This window comes from Hirundo rustica, chromosome W, assembly GCF_015227805.2.
Source record: "Hirundo rustica isolate bHirRus1 chromosome W, bHirRus1.pri.v3, whole genome shotgun sequence".
Classification (NCBI taxonomy): Eukaryota; Metazoa; Chordata; class Aves; order Passeriformes; family Hirundinidae; genus Hirundo; species Hirundo rustica.
The window spans coordinates 3,688,586-3,710,464 of record NC_053487.1 but is presented as its reverse complement, the minus strand read 5'-3'; the positions used below and the strand labels follow the sequence as shown (position 1 = coordinate 3,710,464).

General features: G+C 45.9%; 1 protein-coding gene across 1 annotated transcript in view; it reads right to left on the bottom strand.

Annotated features, from left to right (window-relative positions):
- LOC120764894 (kinesin-like protein KIF2A) overlaps nucleotides 1–21,879 on the bottom strand; it is a 237,047-nt gene that overhangs the window by 64,434 nt on the left and 150,734 nt on the right. The window contains exon 15 of the mRNA XM_058423934.1: nucleotides 15,715–15,825. Within this exon, the coding sequence (XP_058279917.1) occupies nucleotides 15,715–15,825 (111 nt within the window). The remainder of the gene's footprint in view (nucleotides 1–15,714; nucleotides 15,826–21,879) is intronic.

Below are 21,879 nucleotides of genomic sequence, written 5' to 3'. Positions count from 1 at the left end.
TTGGTGGCAGAGCTGATCCGGAAAGCGAGATTCCGGATCAGAGAATTGGCCGGCTGTGACTTCGAATGTATTCACATCCCAATTGGTTTAAGATCGGGCCAAATTTCTAAAGCTATGTTGGAACACTTGCTTCAGGAAAACGAAGCACTCCAATTCGCCCTGGATTCCTTCACTGGGCAAATTTCTATTCATCGGCCTGCCCACAAAATTTTCAATTCGGAAATTAAATTTGTTTTATCTCTGAAAGAGGTTCGTAGTAGGAGGCCCCTCAAGGCTCTAACCGTTTTTACAGACGCGTCCGGAAGGTCCCACAAGTCAGTCCTGACTTGGAAGGACCCTCAAACTCAGCAGTGGGAGGCTGATATTGCCGGGGTGGAAGGATCACCTCAAGTCGCTGAGTTGGCCGCTGTCGTTAGGGCATTTGAGCAGTTTCCTGAACCCTTTAATCTGGTCACAGACTCCGCCTATGTGGCGGGGGTGGTATCCAGAGCAGATCAGGCGATTTTACAGGAGGTGTCCAACATAGCACTTTATGACTTGCTCTCGAAATTAGTTAGATTGGTCTCCCACCGAGAGCAACCCTATTTTGTGATGCATACAAGATCACACACCGATTTGCTAGGGTTCATCGCAGAGGGGAACAGGAAGGCTGATGCCCTTGCTGCCCCCGCTGAGATGGCCCCCCTGCCAAACATCTTTATGCAGGCGAAACTCAGCCACCAGCTCTTCCACCAAAATGTGCCTGGCCTTGTTCGCCGTTTCCACCTTACGCGGGAACAGGCCAGAGCGATCGTGGCCACGTGTCCATCGTGCTCCCAGCAGGCTGTTCCAACTCTACATGCAGGGGTTAATCCCCGAGGGCTGCGGAGCTGTGAGGTGTGGCAAACAGATGTCACACATTTCCCACAATTCGGACGACAAAAATACATACATGTATCAGTGGATACCTTTTCTGGAGCTGTGTTCGCCTCTGCCCAAACAGGGGAGAAGGCCGGGGATGCCATAAAACACCTCATCCACGCCTTCTCCTTCATGGGCATTCCGAGAGAACTGAAAACCGATAACGGCCCAGCGTATAAATCCAGGGAGCTTCGTAGCTTCCTGCAGCAATGGGGGGTGGAGCACAAGACCGGCATCCCCCACTCCCCCACAGGCCAAGCCATGGTTGAGAGGACCCATGGGACCATCAAGCGTGTGCTGCATCAACAACAGAGGGTCCTCAGGACAGAGTCACCATCGGTCAGGCTGGCCAGAGCTTTGTTTACCATTAACTTCCTGAATTGTTCTTACGAAGGTCTCAATCCGCCCATTGTCCGACACTTCGGTGCCAGCTCGCTGTTTGGGGTCAATGAACGACCTCAGGTCATGGTCAGAGATCCTGGGTCTGGAGGGACAGAAGGGCCACACGATCTGGTCACGTGGGGACGTGGGTACGCCTGCGTGTCCACCCCCACGGGACCAAAATGGATTCCAGCAAAGTGGGTGAGGCCCTATGTTCCCAAAAGCCCAGGGTCTGGAAAAATCAACAGTCCGCAAGTCACCGTAGCAGCGTGGAGGCGGAAAAGGAAAACATCGATTGAGGAGAGCTGAACATCAGCTCCGGGCGGAGCCATCCCTTTCCCTGCTGTTGTCAAATTTAAGTAACGTATTTGTTTAGTGTCTTTCAGTTTTTCATAACAGCAACCCGAGCCGGATTCCCCGCTCCGAGGAGGTTCCACCTAGCCCTCAGAGCCTTGGCGACACTCAGCCTGAGTCTCCCAGTTGTCGGATGGCTGGTCCATCAACCGAACAACTACACCGCCATCCGACAAGTGACCAACATCAAAAGGAGGGAGACCAAGGACTGGCTGGGCGGACTGTCTTCTAATTAGGGAATCTCCAGTTGGGCTTCATCTATGATAAAACTGGGTTGCTGTGTTTGTTTGTTTTATTACTTGTTATCCTTGCTTTCGGACTTTTAAAAAAGATGTTGTATAATTTGGTTTCTGCCACCCCACACTCCCCCACCATAAACCATCTCGTCGCCTCACTGGAAGACCGCAGAGAGGAAGAGGAGCTGGATCAGGAGGAGGTGCTGGAGGGGGCCCCCGACGACGAGGAAGAAAGAAATCCGGATGAAGAAGAGCATGGACTGGGGTACCCAACGCAGCCTCACTGACCTCCTTCCTCCGTTCCAGCCCCACTCCTCTTGAAAAAACAAAAAAGGGGGAGATGTGGTGGTGTGAGAATTGTTTTATTAAGTTATTAAGTTATTTTTGTAAGATTTTAAAGTTATTTTTATAATGGTTTAGTTCACTGTATACCCCTGTGTTCTGCATTGGTTTTCCCTTCTGCATCGGTTGTTTTGTCTATTGTAAAACCCGATGTTTTCTGTCATTCATCCCTTCCCTGCACCTGTCGCTGTCAATCCCCCCCCCCCCCCCTCGTGGTCGCCTGCCTGCCACTCAGAGACCCTTCCCTGGCTTCTAGAAAACTCCGGGAAGGGTGCCGAGTGATAGGCTGGGGCCCGGGAGACCCCCTCCCCTCATTTTGTGGTTGGTCCCCAGTTCCATGGTTCACACCCCCGGTTAACCCCCCGATCCCTGTGACTGGCTGACCGGTTGTCGCCACCCCCGTTTCCACCCACCCTTAAAACCTGCCGCACGCCTGGCCTCGGGGTCTCTCCCAAAAATTTTTACTGTATCTTTAAGACTCTGCAACAAGGGACCATGCGTGTGTTGGGGGGGGGAGGGGAGAGAATTTGCTTTAGAGTGCACTTTTTTTAAAAGCTGCCCAAGCAGCCTCCCTCTCTCGGTATGGGGTTGGAGATATCGCACAAAGGAAGTGGCAGCAATGCCAGTTGCAGCTCTGGGCTCATCTCTTCTCTGGCAGAACGGGGAGTTGGAAGCACCATGCCAGGAGAAAACAGCAGCAAAAGCCTTCCAGCTGCAGTCTCGGTCTCTCCTCCTCCTCCTCATGATTTTGGGAAGCTGGAGGCACCTCTGAGAGAAAAGGGCAGAGATGCCCACCACAGTTTAAGCTACCATTTAGCTGCAGCCAGCCAAGACGATCAAGCCCAGCTGCTTGGTCTTGGCTATCCCTGCCTCTGGGAATATAAATTCCCTCTGTGAGTTTCCAGGCCCTTGGTGTGAAGAACTCCAGTCAGAGCTCCAGCTGTCAGGAGATAAGCAGAGCAAGGGATAAGACAATGGAGGAGGGGGTGGTTGGGAAAAGATTGACACAATTTTTCTCTTTGTCCTTTGACCAACGCAGTCAAAATCCAGGGCAGCATCTTGGGATTGTGTGAGCAATTTTTTTGGGTCTCTGGGGAGTCCACAGGATTGAGCACTTTGTATCTGGTGGTGATTTGCTGTTGTTTCCTGACTGTTGCTGCCTTACGGGTTGTTAAAAATGACCCTATAATACTGACTTTCGCATTTGTGTATTAGTTTTTATATGTTGTTATTGATTGCAAGTATAGTGCAATTTATAACCCCTTTTAGCTGCCTGCTAATATAACCTAATTTCTCATTTTAAGTGTACACCATATAGCCCATGGAAATAATAGTGTGATGAATATATTATGTTGATGTATATACCTGTCATGGGTTAGTACAGTTTGGTTTTTTAGTTATAAAAGAATGTAAAATAATTCTCCCGGTCAGGACCTGGGAATTGCTTTGGAAGAGACAGAGACCTATCAGAGAGTTAGTTAGAATATTGACATCTATTATGACCACTGAAATTGTTAGCTGCGACTTTGGGAAGTACCATATAAAACCCCATGAATTTCCTGTAGGTGGGTCCTTCTTCCTTTAGCCAGAGAGAGACAGGTAACATCGAGCTGGGCCTGCTGCTCCCCCCCTTTTTGGGGGGGAGCTGGCCTGAGGCCTGGCCGGATTCCATCGGCATCCGGGTGAAGTGGGGGGAAGGAGAAGTTGCTGTTTTGTAACAGCTACTTTCTTTAAACTTCCTTAGAGCAGAGAAAAATCTCTGCTGGGCCCCTGATGGGAGCTATAGGCAATATTTGGGCTGAGGCCACCCCGATTTACACCAAGGGGTGGGCTGAGAAAGCATTTATGATCCTGCCTGGTTTTTTGTGATTCTAGACTGCCCGAGTGCTCCGATCTCTGATGTTTCTGTGAGTTCTTCCTCCCTCATCAGCTCGGCCTTGAACATCTAACACCACGAGCCACAGAAAAAAACCCAAAGACTCCAAGTAGATTTAACTCTTTCTTAGCAGCATGAAGCTTCCAGAGCTCAGCCCTTCTCTGAGAGAGTAAGAAAGGACAGAGTGAACATAAAGAACAGCAAGATGAAGTCAGTAAAGCAAGAGTGAAAAGACTATTAAGACAGAGAGTTGAAGAGTTAGTTGTTCTATTCTTACTTGAGCCATGGAAATGAACTCTATATTTAAGTCATTCCTTTAAATCATGAGAAAAATATGCATTTGGGGAGATGATTGTTTTAATTTGTGTGTAGATTTAAGCAAAGGTGTTTGTGATGAACTTAAGTAATATCCTATAAGATGCTTGAACAGAAATAAAGATGAGAAGCCCCCTTGCGCCAGTGAAGAAGTGAGAAGATATCTCTGTACCTTGAAGTGAAGAATCCTTTGCTTTGGAGTTATTCATCTTTAAAAAGTGACACCCCAGTATGCAAAAGTCTAAGACCCATGACCCATAAGCAGCTTGGGAAACTGCTCCTGGGAGGGTCCCAAAAGCAGGTTTCTCCGGGCGGTTGTTTTTGTGACAGTTTAAAACCCACAAGAAAACTGTTCTAAGTTGTCAGTAAGATCCATGACTCAAAAGGATACTCTTCCTCTAATGAATTAATGAGAGACTATTAATAGATAGTAAAACTGACTGAAAATTACAAGTTTTGTCTCTTTATGCTGTTTTGTAAGAAAGTGAACAGTTTGTAAGGGGAGAGAAAAGTGTTTTTTAAAGTTTCCTTCCATTTTAGGTTTTTCCCAACTTTCTGTTTTTTTCTATTCTTTTAGTGTATGTTAATAAACTATTTGTTAATTTTAAGGTTGAGCCTACTTTGTTTTTCTCCTAGTCTCTCTCTCACAAAAAGAGTAAGTACCAAGACCAAAATTTAGTGAATGTGAAACCACTACAATACCTTACAGCTTATACAAATAATAGTGTAATGAATGTACTGTACTGTAAGCCTTAGCAAAATATAAAATGTGAAAATACTTCTATGTAACCGAGAGAACTGTATAAAGCAATTAAGTTGTTTCCCACATCTGTTGACTGACTTCTCCAAGTGATAAGTGACACAAACCAGAGCACAGGAGAAAAATTAGAGAACTTTTTAACTACTCATTATCAGGGAAGTGTGAAATAACAGGATAAAGCCACAAGAAGGAATAAAATATATTGACCTGATCTGCAAGATGTCATGTAGATAAGTCAGAGTGGTTAACCAAAACAAAGAAAAGTTTCTACAACATCAAAAGCTACCAAGAATGTTTGAATAAAGCATGAAACTTATGAATATGTATGTACTTTAGTAAGGTAACAGTATATAGATAACACTGGCTTAATGTACCAGAGTGTTCATTGGCCGGTAGACAGGAACACCCCAGTGCTGGACATTGTCCTTTTTTATTCCCTTATTAAACTTTTGAAAAATATTCTAAGAGTGAACTTTTGTTTTTCACAGTGGATTAATTTTCCTGACAAAGGCTAGGTTGGATGGAGCTCTGAGCAATCTGGTCTAGTGAAAGGTGTTCCTGCCCATGGCAGTGGGGTTGGAACTTGATGATCTTTGAAGGTCCCTTTCAGCCCAGGAAAATCTATGACCTGTCCCTGTCCTTATCTCAACCCATGAGACTTTCATTATATTTTCTCTCTCTTGTCCAGCTCAGGAAGACAGTGATAGAACAGCTTTGGTGGGCACCTGGCGGCCAGCCATGGTCAAACTACCTGTTGGGGGTTGAGGTTTGTTTTCCTTTCCTTTTTCTTTCCTTGTTAACAATGGAATTTTTTCCCATTGTGTTGCTAAGAAGCACTGATGGGTGGGTGCTTGAGACAGTGGGGAGGGGAAACACTCGACCTGAGCCTTCAGAGGAGACCGGTGTAGCTGCGGCTTGAGGAAAGGTACTGCTGCCACAGAAGTCCAGCTCGGTCCTGTTTTCTTGTATGGGGTGAGCCCCTGCTCCTGGAATAGCCACTGAACTGGGACCTTGTTATCTTCTGCCTCACTAAAAGAGGGGCCTGTCGCCGTGCTGGGAGCCGGGTCGCTGTTGTCCCGCCCCCTGCTGCTTCTTCGGCACTGCTCTGAGATTTTTTTCTGCTACTCTGTAGCCCGCACCCCCTGCCTGCCGAGACCTCCCGCGTCTTCAGCCACAGTTCCGGAGTTCCTGATACATCCCTTCCATCTCTTCCCATCTCGGACAAAGCTGCCATTACCGCGTGCTCCCCGAGCCCACGCCACAGCGCCCCCTGCAGCCGCGTTGGGATCATCGCACCTGCCCTGCCCACCAGGAGCCTGCCAGTGCTCCCTGCCGGCTGTGACCAGAACTGCACCAAAGGGGAAAGAGCCGCAGACAGGGAAGCTGTTACTGGGTTCCTGGTTCTGTTTATTATAAATGCTGTAGTTGTTTGTTTGCCTTGTTATACATACTAGTAAATAACTGTTATTCCTATCCCCATATCTTTGCCTGAGAGCCCACCTAATTTTCAAAATGATAATAATTCGGAGGGAGGAGTTTGAATTCTCCATTCCAAGGGAGGCCCTGCCCTCCCTAGCAGACACCTGTCTTTCAAACTAAGACACCATCACAACAGAATTATCCCTCAAAATTCCTTCTGTGCTTTAATTTACTTCACATAAACACTTTTCTAGAGAACATAGCAGTGAGCTCTACAGTCAACTGCAGAAACCTGAAATGAAGCTACTCATTATTAAACTATATTTGCATTAATTTTTAGAAGTTTGAAGCACTCCAGTTAATTTCATAGCTCTGCTGCAAACAAGCAGTCAGTGTACCTGCAGGATAAGTACTCTTTTAATTTACTGAAATACTGTTCAACTTTAGCTATTATAAACCATAATGATATGCCTTTACCTGTGTATTTAATCAGTAGAATGTTGCCAGTGTATCATATAAAACTTAAACATGAACACGCTTTAAAACTAGGCCCTCTGCCAAAGAACCAAATGCAAATACCACACTGGAAGGCAGAATGCATTTTCTTGATAGAAAAGGCAAAGGAACACCCAGAAGCTGCAGATCATTGTCCATTCTTCTCACCACTTGGCCACTGGAGTGCTGTTGTAATGGATTAATTGTGTTATGTTTATCAGATCAGTAATCTGTATCTGGGTTGTCCTTACTCAGCTGTAACCTAACTCTTCCCCTCCCACTTCTCCCTTATTGGGTGGTGCCTCTGGGCCCTGCCTCTGGGCCCTGCCCCCTGGGGAAAAAGCCATGACACGGGAGGGGGGAGGTCTCTCTGGCATCAGCGAACCATCGGGACAGACCATCCAAGCAGGGCAGGACTTGAGAATAAAAGCTGTAAAATCCCACCAGAAGCCAGAGAGCAGACTCTTTTACTTTTGCCATCGGCGGTCGTCTAGTCTCATGGGGAAATTCTACAGAGGGCAAATCTCCTCTCCTTGTTGGAGTCCAGGGCATTCCTTTGGTTGCCCTGGAGGGTCAGGGACCTGGGCAGGGGGGTCTGGGACCCCAGCCCAGAGCCCAGAGCTCAGAGAGACACTAGATTTGATTTCAGTCCATGGGAGAGGCTTCTTGCACTGCAGGAAGCATTGCAGGCCACAAGAGTGTAAAAATAGTAGTTTAGTATATCACAGGGTGAAAAAACAGTGAGTTTGGGATTCTTGGCATTGAAGTGAATGGGGCAAGATGGAGAATTTAGGGCGTTATCCCTTTCTCCTTCCTTCTTGTTCCCTCACTCCATTTCTGCAGTGACGTTGGCACAAAGTAGTTAGTGAGGATTGGGTCAGAGTAAAGATGACCTTTCTAGTAATAGTGATAGACATTGGTAATAAATAGTAAATAAAGAATACGTAGCAATTAGTATAAAAGATAAGGACAGCCCAGAGACAGGGGGAGTCACCAGATGTCTGAGCCGCAGCAAACATCTTTTGGACACTGAGAAAATTGTAAGATAAGAACTAATAAACGAAGCATGTAACCTTGAAGACTCCGTCTTTTCCTGCGTTTGGCACAGAGCTTTGCAGAGGGCCAGAACTCTAAAACCACCTGAATGCCGGGGAATTTAAGCTCCTAAAAAGGAGCCCCCAACAACTGCTGTCCCTGGGATGGACAGAAACAACTGGCACCCCAGATGGGACAGAAACAACTGGCACCCCAGATGGGACAGAAGCCACAGGCGTCTCTGATCAGGCAGCCACAGGCGTCTCTGGATGCACGACATCTGGCATCCCTGAACGAGAAAAATAAGACCTCTGCAGCAACATCAAAGCTCTCAGAAGATCAAAGCCAAACCAAGACAACTCCGGAGAAGAAACACCTATCTGGCCAAGAAGAAGAAGAACAGCTCGTTTTCAATTCGTCCCAGACGACGGTTTTCCAAGGGGCCCTGGAACCCGTCACCCTGAGATCTGCGGGCAGTGATCAGGACACACCCTGAGGCGGAATGGACACAGCTGCAGCAAGCCTTTCGGCTTTGGTGAGACAGTGAGATTTAGAACACACACCATGGGGTCAAACATTTCACAAGAAAAGATTTCTACACAGAAAAAAGATAGGATAGCTGCGAGGTTTGTAACCGCAGCGGGGAGAATTAAGTTAGAAGTTATAACAGAAAATAGCAGTGAAAATTCCGGGATTGGAAAGCTGCCAACGTGCAGCGAAAAGCAAGATAGCAGAGCTTTATCTGTGGGGCAGGGAGTGCCAGGAGACAGAGGAATGCTATCTTCAAGGTCAATAGCTCCTCCGGGGTATGGAGGAGGGGGGAACACTCATGCATTTCAAGATTCGTCAGAAAATTCGTCAAAAACCCCAAAATTAATTCCAGGAAAAGGGAAGCTTTTAATTCACCCAAAAGAACAGGGGAAATTGGACATGCTTTTGTTTCAGGCAGTTCCAGAGCAAACCCCACATCCTTCCCGAGAGGGCGGGGGGAGAAACCCGCCGCGGAGTCCCTTTGCACACCCAAGGTCACTGCGAGACATCATTTCGCCGTTCCTTTCCCTCTCCGTGGAGGGACGGAGCGCGGGGGGGGAAGGCGGGGCGGCCGAGGCGCCGGGGAAGCGGCGCGCACAGAAAGCCGGTCCTAACTCATCTCGTCAGAGCGCGTCGGGGTGCGGGGATGCGCGGACGGAGGACGCGGCAGGCGGGGTAGAGGCAGACCGCGGGGGAAGTCAGTTTGCGCAGCGCGGGGGGTGTGAAACAGCGAGCAACGGAGCTGGAGCGGGTGGAGACCCGAGAACCGAGCAGGCGGCTTGGCGCACGCTGATGACGCAAGCTAGAGGACACAGAGCTCAAAACACATTCGCGTCGCGAAGCGCTGGGAGAGGGCTGCCAAACACGGAAGTACAGAGTCGAGAACTACAAATCCCAGAAAGCCATGCGGCATGTTCAAACGCAGGCGTGGCGGGGGCAGGGGAAGGCCCAAGGCACAATTCTGTTCAGAGGGGGGCAGATTCAAATGACGAAAGGGACGGGACGAGTCCTGAGCGTGAGAGGGGGCGGGATATCCCACCGGAGACCGCCGGGCCGGATCAGGCAGGGGCGGAACGGGCGGAGACGGAGCTGGCAGGGACGGGGCGTGGCCGAGGCGGGGAGAGCCTCGAAGGTACCACCCCCAGGCGGCTGACGTCTCAGGGCCAGACCTCGCCCACGGGCAGTTTCCAGGTCCCTGGATCTCCTGCTTGTGGAGACTCAGGGGCAGCTGCAGGGATGTTACGGACGGGGGCACATTCAAAAATATCTCAGATTTTACAGGTATTTCCAAGGAAAGAAGCTGCAGAAAAATTTGAGGATGCTCAGCAAACTCTGGTTCCTGTTCAGCGGGAGAAAGAGAAAGAGAAAGAAAAAGAAACAGGACCAAATGACGTGCAGCTTCCAAAACATCCTGGAGAGGATGAAGCAGCAGCAAAGCCACAAACAAAGGAACAATTTCAGAGGCAGGCACCGCACAGGCTTCTGCCAAGCCAGAATTTAGTGCAACAGACTGGACAGACATAAAGAAATGTTCAATGGGTGCAAAGGGCATGAATATGCCAGTGAATTATGGTACACAGAATGTAAACCCGAGATGGGAGAGTTTGGATTGTGAAGTTGTCAGGGATCAGATGAATCTCTTGAAAGGGGATTGTTTTGTAACATCATTGCCATTCTTTCTTGCAGTGTTGGGAGAAAAAATGCCGTTGTATGGGTTGATTTTTCAGTGGGATTCATCACAAAAAGACCCATTGTTGATTTTAGAGTGGAATTTTTTATCTTACAGGTCTCTGAGGATGATCCTCACAAGTTAGGAAATGATAGCTCAGATCATCATCAAAGCTAGGACCAGGCTGCAAACAATGGCAGGCAAAGATTCTACAACAATTTACTTGCCTTTGAAAAAAGAATATTTTGATTGGGCATTGCAGAAATCAGAGAACTTGCAGATTGCATTGTTAGATCACTCTGGTGTTTGTACTATTCATTTCCCAAGTCACAGATTGTTGAAGTCAAAAATAAGTTTCAGGGAAAAGCCAAAGGATGACATCACAGGGGAGTGGAAATCAGATATAAGAATAGTACAAGGGTCACCACAAATAGTGGAATTAGCAGGAGTGGTCAGAGCTTTTGAGCTGTTTCAGCAACCTTTTGGTTTGATCACAAACTCAGCTTGTGTAGCTGGTGTGGTCGGGAGACTTGGAGATTCACTTTTGAGAGGGGTTGACAGTGAAAATTTGTATTCATATTTGCTGTGCATGAGGACATTGTTGCAAAACAGAAAACATAAATACTTTGTCTCTGACATGAGGGCACATTCATCCATCCTGGGATTTTTGGTGGAAGGCAATGCACACGCAGACAAATTGACCATGACAATTTCAAGGACTTTACCAAACATTTTTGAACAGGCAAAATTGAATCATGCAGTCTTTCATCAGAATGCTCAAGCACTAATGGGAAGTTTTCACATTTCCAAAAGTCAGGCAAAGGAAATCATTAGTGCTTGTTCAGATTGTGAGCTTGTGCAGTCTTCTGCATTCATGGGAGCAGTCAATCCAAGAGAGAAACTGAAGGAAAATCCTTTAGTTCTGACCAGAAACCCAGAAACAAGGCAAATTGAAAGGCCATTCAAATTAATAAATTGGGGCAAGGGATTTGCTTGTGTTTTCACAGCAGTTGGGCTGGCAGCAAAGCACGTGAAATCGTACCGAGTCCAGAAAGCAGAGACAGACCCCAAGACCGGAGGAAGAGAAGTGGGCACGCAGACGGGAGCCGGTGTCAAGACAGCAGACATCCCTTCGTTCTACGTGCAAAAGAGACTTTGGGACTTGTTTTCTTGGGGACCTGGGTGGTGTTGCATTTCTAGGGATTCCCAGGGAAAAGAGGGCATTGAAAATGAAAGAACTATCCTTGTGCCTCATTCTCTCCTTGGTTGCCTTGAGCAGTGCGGCAGTTTTGCCCGCGGCTCAACCAAAAGAGAATGTTTAGGAAACTCTAGGCAATGCATCAGGTTTGGACACCATCTGCCTGACACACTCAAAGCCAGGGGAAACCTTTTTCAACATGTTTGGTGGAGTTGCCAGTGAGCAAATGGCCAATTCCAGAGAACATCCCTCCAGTGATTTCAAAGTCCATTGTAAATCCAGTGGACCAATGGGATGTTTGGATGAAATTCCTTCCTGTGGCTCCTTTTGAACCCCAGGAACTGGAAATTCTTGGGTCAGTCCAAATGCAATTCTGTGTGAAATTCGGCCTTTCTGGAGTGACAAAAAATAAAGCTACAGACGTCACTCCAGACATCAATTTTTACAGAAATCCATCGTCTTGGTGTAATTACACTAAGATGTTGGAAAAAACATCCAATCATGTTCCAGATCAGTTGCTGAGGGGAAACTTTTTCATTTGTGGGGACAAAATTTGGTCCACAATCCTGGCAAATGCCACAGGTGGTCCATGCAGCATTAGGATGCTTTCATTGCTAACACCCAACATGACACTGATGAGAGAACTAAAACATAGAGGGAAAAGATCGAGTTCAAATGTATGATCCAAGTTGTGGTGATGAGGTTCACACATGGAGCAAGGCTCAGAGAATTGCAGTTGCAATTTTTGCACCACAGGCAGCATCAGGAGCTACCTTGACACAATTGGATCGGGTGGGTTGTTGGCTGAGCAAACATGCCCGAGCTGTCTCTCTTGCACTGAGTGACATATTGTTAGACATTGACAGTGTAAGACGAGCAAGTCTCCAAAACAGGGCAGCGATTGATGATCTTTTGCTGACCCACGGGCACGGGTGCAAGGAATTTGAGGGAATGTGCTGCATGAATTTGTCAGATCATTCCAAACCAATCATGAGAACATCAGGCAATTGCAGGAGAATGTGAACAAACTTGGAGAGGTAACTGAGACATGGATGGATGGAGTTTTCAATTTGTTTAACCTTTCACCATTGTGGAAGGAAATTTTGAAGATAGTTATATATATTTTAGTAGGGCTTGTAATCCTTCTCATGATTTTGCCGTGTTTGTTTCCATGCATACGGCAAACCATGGACAGAATGGCCAAGGAGGTGTTCTTGGTTCAAACAGGAGGGGGAGATGTTGGAGTCCAGGGCATTCCTTTGGTTGCCCTGGAGGGTCAGGGACCTGGGCAGGGGGGTCTGGGACCCCAGCCCAGAGCCCAGAGCTCAGAGAGACACTAGATTTGATTTCAGTCCATGGGAGAGGCTTCTTGCACTGCAGGAAGCATTGCAGGCCACAAGAGTGTAAAAATAGTAGTTTAGTATATCACAGGGTGAAAAAACAGTGAGTTTGGGATTCTTGGCATTGAAGTGAATGGGGCAAGATGGAGAATTTAGGGCGTTGTCTCTTTCTTCTTCCTTCTTGTTCCCTCACTCCATTTCTGCAGTGACGTTGGCACAAAGTAGTTAGTGAGGATTGGGTCAGAGTAAAGATGACCTTTCTAGTAATAGTGATAGACATTGGTAATAAATAGTAAATAAAGAATACGTAGCAATTAGTATAAAAGATAAGGACAGCCCAGAGACAGGGGGAGTCACCAGATGTCCGAGCCGCGGCAAACATCTTTTGGACACTGAGAAAATTGTAAGATAAGAACTAATAAACGAAGCATGTAACCTTGAAGACTCCGTCTTTTCCTGCGTTTGGCACAGAGCTTTGCAGAGGGCCAGAACTCTAAAACCACCTGAATGCCGGGGAATTTAAGCTCCTAAAAAGGAGCCCCCAACAACTGCCGTCCCTGGGATGGACAGAAACAACTGGCACCCCAGATGGGACAGAAACACCTCTTTACAGGGAACTGGGGAGGACTGGAGGTAATTCCAGGCTGAGGTATCTCCTACACCTCCCTCAATTCAATATATGTTGTTCAGAAACCTGTCAGATCTCTAGACAGGCAGATTGCTTCTGCATCCATCTAGTTATCACAGGAACAAGTGCTGCAAATGCAAGAACTCAATTCAAACAACCGTAAAGATGCACTGTAGGTTTCTTTTCTTTCTCTCCTTCCTTTTAACTGTAATTCAGAGCAAGTCATAACCACAAAAGTGCTACTCTTCCTACATCAGTATCTTAAGAAAAAACATTGCTGATTAAATTCTGGATAAAAATTCTATGGAAACAAACACCAAACCCAGAATGTTACAAATGGTCTTAGTACTGAGAAACTGCATGGAATAGTAACAGGATGAATGAGTTTGAGAGCAGTGTCTCATCATGAAAGTTTTCTTATTCTTAATTATAAAGTGACTGAAGTTATGTGAATAAAAACAAATAATTCAAGCATATTTTTACTTACTTTCAGAGATTTTTCCCCCTAATTTAGAACTATATTGAATATAAAAGGAAGGAATGCAAGCTTTATCAGAAATTAAACACCCATAGATCATGGATTATTCTTGATGGCATTTTCATGCACTTAAACAGGAAAAATGTTACATTAACTCTATGAGAAGAGGATTAATTAAATAAAAAAGCTTCACCAAAATATAAACAGCTTGTTAGCACTTTAAGGAGTGGTAAAGGTGATGGTGAGAACTTCACAAAGCATTCACAAATGTTACTCCTTCTATGTACAGAGAGGAATTCCCAACAGGCTAACTTTCAAAACTTCTTTAGCAGTGAGGATACATTGCCTAGAGATGCATGGTTTAGCTTTCTAACTTGAATATGATTTATGAAGTTATGTCCCAGTAGAAAGAAAACAATGCTGTGTTTTCATTAGAAAACCAAGGAAAAAAGATTAATCAAAAATGCTATTTTACCACCAATTTCATATTAGAACCATACCTAACATCCAAAGAGAAGACTAGGCTGCCCTAACACCATGGTTTTCATGTTGTGGTCTGCAGATTTCTGTCACCTTTAGACTAATTCCAAGGAGCCTGTGGAAAGTAGCCAACACAAATATATTGGGTATGGCTGAGCTGGAGTTCATTCTCCCATAGCAACCCTCCCAGTGCTGTGCTTTGCATTGGGAGCTGGAAAGGTGTTGAGAACACACCAGTGTTTTGGCTACTGCTGAGCAGCACTGCCACAGCATCAGCACTGTCTCTCAACATTTCGCCCCCTCACACCCGAAGGCCAGTAGGCTGGGTGTGGGCAAGATCCTAGGAGGGAACATAGCCAGGCTAGCTGACCCAAAGGATATTCCGTACAATGTCTGCTCAGATGTAAAAGCTAAGAAAAACAAGGATAAAGGGGGACATTAATTTTTATGACACTTGTCTTCCAGAGCAACTGCTACACATGCTGAAGCCGTGCCTCCCAGGAAGTGGCTGGACATTGCGTGTTGATGGGAAATAGAGAATAAAACTCTTCGGTTTTCCTTTGCTTCTGCATGCAGCCTTTGCTTTATTAAACTGCCTTTATCTTGACCCATGAATTCCATCATATTTCCCCCCCCCCCCCCCCCATTCTGCTGAGGAGGGAAATGATAGAGTGGTTTGGTGGGCACCTGACAGCCAGCCAAGATCAACCCACCATAGCAAATAAGCTTAACAGTCAGTGTCTAATGCAGAGAATTTACATTTCCATGAGGAGAAATATTAAACATCTGTGCACTTATCTGTTCTTTCCCCCATCTGACAGAAGAATTCTGTTTTTTTAGATTGATGCAAATCACTTTTATACAGTACACAACTATTCATCTCATATGTTCCAACTACTTCTCCCCTTAACAGCCTAGAGCATATCCTGATGCCTTTGATACCAATTTCAAATTTGCCTTTGTCATTTAAAGATCATAACTCACCACTATACTTTCAGTGTACATCACCTTTTCCAAAATTCTGATTCAACAAACAATATTATAATATCATTAAGACATTATTAAAACAAACAAACATACAAAACCACCCCTCAACCTAAAGTGCTTCTAGCTATTTGTCTAGCTAGAAAACTAGAAGAAGCAATAAGAAAGGTCAATAAAAAGCGAGACAGGAGAAAGTCATCTGAAATGCCTCTGCTGAAAGACTAACTTCAAATATAGTCTCAGTTAATGTATAACCTTAATTAATTGTTTAAACATATAGTTAACAAACTTACCATACAGGTACGGGAATTTTCTCCTATGAATGAATCTCTTAGCACCTGAGTAAGTTTACTTGCTCTGAATGGCGTATGAGGTTTATTTCGGCCTAAGGCTCTAATGCACTCCTGAAAGAACAAACAAGTTTATATTTCATAAAATCAGAGTAAAACCTCATATGCATACAATCCCCATCAAAGAAAAATACATAATACAAATGCAATTCAAAATCAGAAAAGATATGCCTTAGTTATGTTGTTGAAGTTATGTAAGATAGAATTCAAGAAGTGTTAGGCTTTCATCTCTCATTAAGCTCAGTAGAGAGGCTGGAACTTTCAAAGTACTTAGGAGCCTAAAAACTTTCTGAATCTCATCTAAAATGTTTACATATATTGAATTCAACAAGAAGAAAAAAACTGTTGATTTTAAATCTCCAGATGAACAACTATTTCTGATTATGATCTGCAAAAGCCTGAACGATCTTCAGCCTCTGCCAGCAGAAGCAGTGTGGACCATGACTCGCATTAACTCTATCAGTTAAAAGCAGTAGCTTTGATTCTGGCTTCACCACTGACTTTCTTTACAGCTCAGAAGAAAACACTGGTGCCCAAATTTTCTGAAAGCTTCCACAGGTCACAAACCTAGTAAGTATAAGCTCTGTATCAATGTACTCAATATTGGAAAACACTTGAAAATGTATGCCACTCCCTGTTTAAAAACATTCTTCATGAGAACAGGGATAACATTTACCTCCCCTTTCAGTCACAAGAGTGGTATGGGGCTAAAATAATATCTGTAATTATTTGAAGAGTTCCAGAGAGAAATACTGTACAGAATATTAAGAAATTACTATAGAAGTTACAATAGCAACTAAGTATAATAGCACAAACCAAGATCGCACTAATCTAGACATCACTTCTGCCCACTCAGAGCTCTAACATCAGCTAATAAACTACTTCTTACAGAAAGAAAGTTCAAATTTAAATTTGTTTTGCTGTTGTTGTCGTATTTGGATCATTGGATCATTCATTCCAGTTTCTGGCTTTGCCTTAATACTTTGTGTACAGGCATCTCTTCAGATTCAGGGCTTTCCTGGTACAGTTTTAACATGTTTACACACAGAACTTCTTCAAACAGCTGTACATCAAAATCTTTTCATATTATAGCTTTGCTTATAGCAAGACTAACAGATGGAATGGCTTTTGTGTTACATGAATAGTTCTACATCAGTTCAGCTAATCCTCGAGCTGCATCCACATCCTTGTGGCCTACTGAAATTTCCTAGAAACAGTTTCTTCCAAAAGCCAGGTTATAAACTCTGGGATGATAATCCAAGAAAGCATTGCAACAGTGAAACAGCATAAAACAACTAAATGGGCTCAGAATAAAAATGTCCCTATTTAGACTGAATGCCTTTTGAGCATTATAAAGCAAATAATAAATGCATTTGACTATTTAAATAATATTTCCTAGCTTTCTTGATGTCTTCTTGAATAATGTATGAAAATCTGCAGTGATTTCAAAGCCTCACCTTGAATATTGTGAGCGGTTTGGGGCACCGCAATTTAAAGAAAGATATTAAACTATTAGAGAGTGTCCAAAGGAGGGCTGTAGTGGTATATAATTTTGTATTTTAATACCCTATGGTTTGATCCCTTTCACCCTCCCTGGCGTGGTGGTTTAGCCTGGGTTGTGTCCACCCATTGGGTTGTCAGTCTTCCCTGATGTATCATTTTTGGAAGGAGGGACAGGTCTCTCAGGAAGTATTTAAGGGGGCTGCTAGAGCATGTAGGAAAAAAAGTAGAGAGGCCAAAGCTCAGTTTGAACTTAAAATGGAGACTTCTGTAAAGGATAATAAAAAATGTTTCTACAAATATATTAATGGTAAAAGGAAAGGTAAGGCCAACCTTTGTTCTCTATTGGATGAGGGAGGGAACTTAGTAACTGCAGATGAGAAGGCGGAAGTGCTTAATGCTTTATTTGCCTCAGTTTTCAGTGGGAAGACAACTTGCCTTCAAGGCAACCGTTCTCTTGGGTTGGTTGATGGTGCTAGGGAACAGAATGGTCTCCCCATTATCCAAGAGGAGGCAGTCAGAGAACTGCTGAGATGTTTGGATACCCATAAATCTATGGGCCCAGGTGGGATCCATCCCAGGGTGATGATGGAGCTGGCAGATGAGTCCTGGCTCACTGGCGAGGTTCCAGATGACTGGAAACTGGCCAATGTGACACCCATTCACAAAAAGGGTAGGAGAATCCTAGTAACTATAGACCAGTCAGCCTGACCTCAGTACCTGGCAAGATAATGGAACAGTTTATACTGAGCGTCATCACACAGAATTTACAGGATGGCCAGGGCCTCAGGCCCAGCCAGCATGGGTTTAGGAGAGGTAGGTCATGTTGGACCAACCTGGTCTCCTTTTATGACCAGGTGACCCGCCTGGTGGATGCAGGAAGGGCTGTGGATGTTGTCTATTTGGACTTCAGCAAGGCTTTTGACACTGTCTCCCACAGCATACTCCTGGAGGAGCTGGCAGCCTGTGGCTTGGACAGGAGCACTCTTCACTGGGTTAGGAACTGGCTGGATGGCCGGGCCCAGAGAGTGGTGGTGAATGGTGATGCATCCAGCTGGTGGCCAGTCACCAGTGGTGTCCCTCAGGGGTCTGTGCTGGGGCCAGTTCTGTTCAATATTTTTATTGATGACATGGATGAGCGTATTGAATCTTTCATTAGTAAATTTGCAGATGACATTAAGTTGGGAGCATGTGTCGATCTGTTGGAAGGTAGGAGGGCCCTGCAGAGAGATCTGGAATGGTTGGATGGATGGGCAGAGTCTAACAAGATGAAGTTTAATAAGTTCAAGTGCTGAGTCCTGCATTTTGGCCACAGTAACCCCCTGCAGCGTTATAGGCTGGGGACAGTGTGGCTGGACAGTGCCCAGGAGGAAAGGGACCTGGGGGTGCTGGTCAACAGCTGGCTGAACATGAGCCAGCAGTGTGCCCAGGTGCCCAAGAGAGCCAATGGCATCCTGGCCTGTATCAGGAATAGTGGGGTGTCCTGGGGTGACTGTGTATCCCCAATCGTCTGTTGGGTGCAGGGGGGAGGGCAAGCGCGGTTTGTTTTTCCCCAGGAAAACTCTGCTCATCGGAGTGACCTTGAAGCGGGGGAGTTGGAACACGGCAAGACGAAAGAAGCTCTGTTGTTTTTTTCCCCGGCAGTTAGTTAGTTTAGTGCTAGCGTAGTTAGACGCTGTAGAATAGCTGAAGCTTTTTGCCTTTTTTTTCTTTTCTTTTTTTTGTCCTTTTTTCCTTCCTTTTTGCTTTTTTTGCCCTCTCCTCGGAACTCTTACAACCTCTCCGGACTAAGGACCTGGGGAAGCACCGGGGGCCTCCACAGGGGACCCACCCCACCAAGACCAGCCCTGCACATCTCCTTTTCTCCCAGCGTCAGCGGAGACGGAGTGGTGGAGCACAGTGACGACCCTCAAGGAGACTTTCTTTAAGTTTGTTATCCCTCCGTAAGCGGCACGAAGCTCTTGTCATCGGGTATTGTGCTGGGAGTGCTTTGCCTGTTTAATAAACAGGTTTTTTCCACTTCTCTCTGAGGAAATCTTTTTTCCCGAACCGGTTGGAGGAGGGGAGGGGGGCCCCGTGGGAGGGTTTCTCCCAAAATCTGCCTGAAACCACCACAAACTTATTGGCGCCCATACGTGGGGCTCGAGAGAGTGGAAAAACCCTGTACTGATTAGTATTTAGCAGTCAGTAACTATGCTGTTTGACCTCATGTCTCTTGGGGTGGGGGCCTTGCTGTGTTTTGGATCCTTAGGCTTCTTTGAGGTCTTAATACCTTTGTGGTCCTTAGGTTTATTTGCATATCCAGAGATAGCCCCAATATTGTCATTAATACGCAGTTTTTACAGTAGAGGGACACGGATTAGAGTAGCTATTGGCCTTGGTTTAATCATAATAATTTGTAGGAAGTTTATAAAGGTGCTGAGATCTTTTCCTACTATGTATGGGTCATGGTTATGGTTATTCACCCTGTTTGTGGGAGGAGGAGCAGAGGATGAAGCGTTGCAGTCTTTCGTTTCCTTCTTCTCCTCTGAATCAGTTAAATCATTGTTGGAGAATGTTCAGTTTCCCCTGAGTGTTAAAGAGACCATCTTTCTGGTATGTCATCTGGTAAGCCTGCTCTATACAGTCTGCAGCTTCTCTAGAATATGGGCTGAGATTTCTAGAGGGGCTGATAAAACTCCTGACCCAGGCAGAGGAAATCCTGAGTGGTGTGGAGAATGGGAGGATATGGGCCAACTCCTCAAGGAATTCTCTGACCCTGTAGTCTGGGATTTTCCACGGGAACAAATTCAGAATCCAGTGGAGTTGGGGAAATACCTGAAAGAGAGGTACCATGATGGCTCTAAGGGGGAAAAGATGGCTGCAGTAAGCTGGGCCCTGGCATATGCTTATCGCACATTGCTAGAGACTGTAGGGCAGCAGACAGAGGCAGGGGGGAAGGGATACAAATCAACAGCCACCCCAGTCACTCAGGCTACAGCCAACACCCCAGTTATGAAGCCAGCAGCTAAACTAGAACCTGAGCCTGAGTTGGCAGCTAAAGCAGACAGTAAGCCTAAGCCCCTGGCAGTTGCTCTGGCAAAGAAGCACACAGTCAAAACCGATCGACCAGTGGACGATGATGACCCAAGAGAAGGACCTTCACCAAAATCAGAAGCCAAAGCTTCTAGCACAGGATCAGAAGCCAATATTGATTCCTTTTCCCTGAAGGACCTTCGGGGCCTAAGAAAAGATTACCGGCGACAACCTGATGAATCTATAATTAGTTGGTTAGTCCGTCTTTGGGATGCTGCAGGCGAGGCTACAATTCTGGACGGCACTGAAGCGAGGCATCTGGGATCCCTGTCACATGATCCAGTCATCGACCAGGAGATGATGAGAGAGGCTAGTCCTTGCAGTCTCTGGATACGGGTCCTAGGAAGTGTGGCAGAAAGATACTTGTGTGCAGATGATCTCTATATGCAGCAAAGCCCATGGAAGACCATAGAACAAGGGATTCAACGCTTGAGAGAAATGGCAGTGGCAGAGATTGTCTTCTCAGATGACATAAACACTAGGAACCCAGACTTGGTATCATGTACATCTGTGATGTGGCGAAAACTTATACGACTCGGGCCATTAGAATACGCTTCTGCTTTAGCAGTAATGAAGCAGGAGGACATGGAAGAGACTGTGCTTGATATGGCAAAGAAGCTCTGAGCATATGCAGATGCTGTGCATGGCCCAACACACGCCAGAATCGCAGCTGTAGAAACACGTCTACAGAAACTAGAGGATAAGATAGATGAGAATCATAAGAAACTCAGGGAGGAGATTAGAGAGGACCTTCTCCAAATCTCAGCAGTGCAGATCAGAGGTTCTGGTACCCAACGTAGACGCTCCCCGGCTAGGGAGAGAGGATACACTCCACGTGCTGAGCTGTGGTTCTTCCTGCGGGATTGCGGAGAAAATATGAACAGATGGGATGGAAAATCTACGGCTGCCCTGGCACAACGGGTGCGTGAATTGAAGGAAGTCAAGACTCAAAGAGGGAGTTCCACCAAAAGGGAAGCGGCTCCAGTTGCCCGTAGCCGAACTGCCAGGTATGACGATGATGACATGTCCGACCCCCTTGAAGGAACCTCTAAGACATATGCTCAAGGAAAGAAGGATAACCAGGCTTAGAGGGGCCCTGCCTCTAGCCAGGTAGAGGCTAGGGAAAACCGTGTATTTTGGACTGTGTGGATTCGTTGGCCTGGCACATCAGAACCACAAAAATATGAGGCCTTGGTTGATACTGGTGCGCAGTGCACATTAATGCCATCAAGACATGTAGGGGCAGAATCTGTCTCTATTGCTGGCGTGACAGGGGGATCACAAGAATTTACTTTGGTGGAAGCAGATGTGAGCCTAACTGGAAAGGAGTGGGAGAAACACCCTATTGTGACTGGCCCAGAGGCCCCATGCATTTTGGGTATAGATTACCTCCGAAGTGGGTATTTCAAAGACCCGAAAGGACTCAGGTGGGCATTCGGGATAGCGGCTGTAGTAACAGAGGGCATCCGGCAATTGAACACCTTGCCTGGACTGTCTGAGAATCCATCTGCAGTAGGACTCCTGAAAGTACGA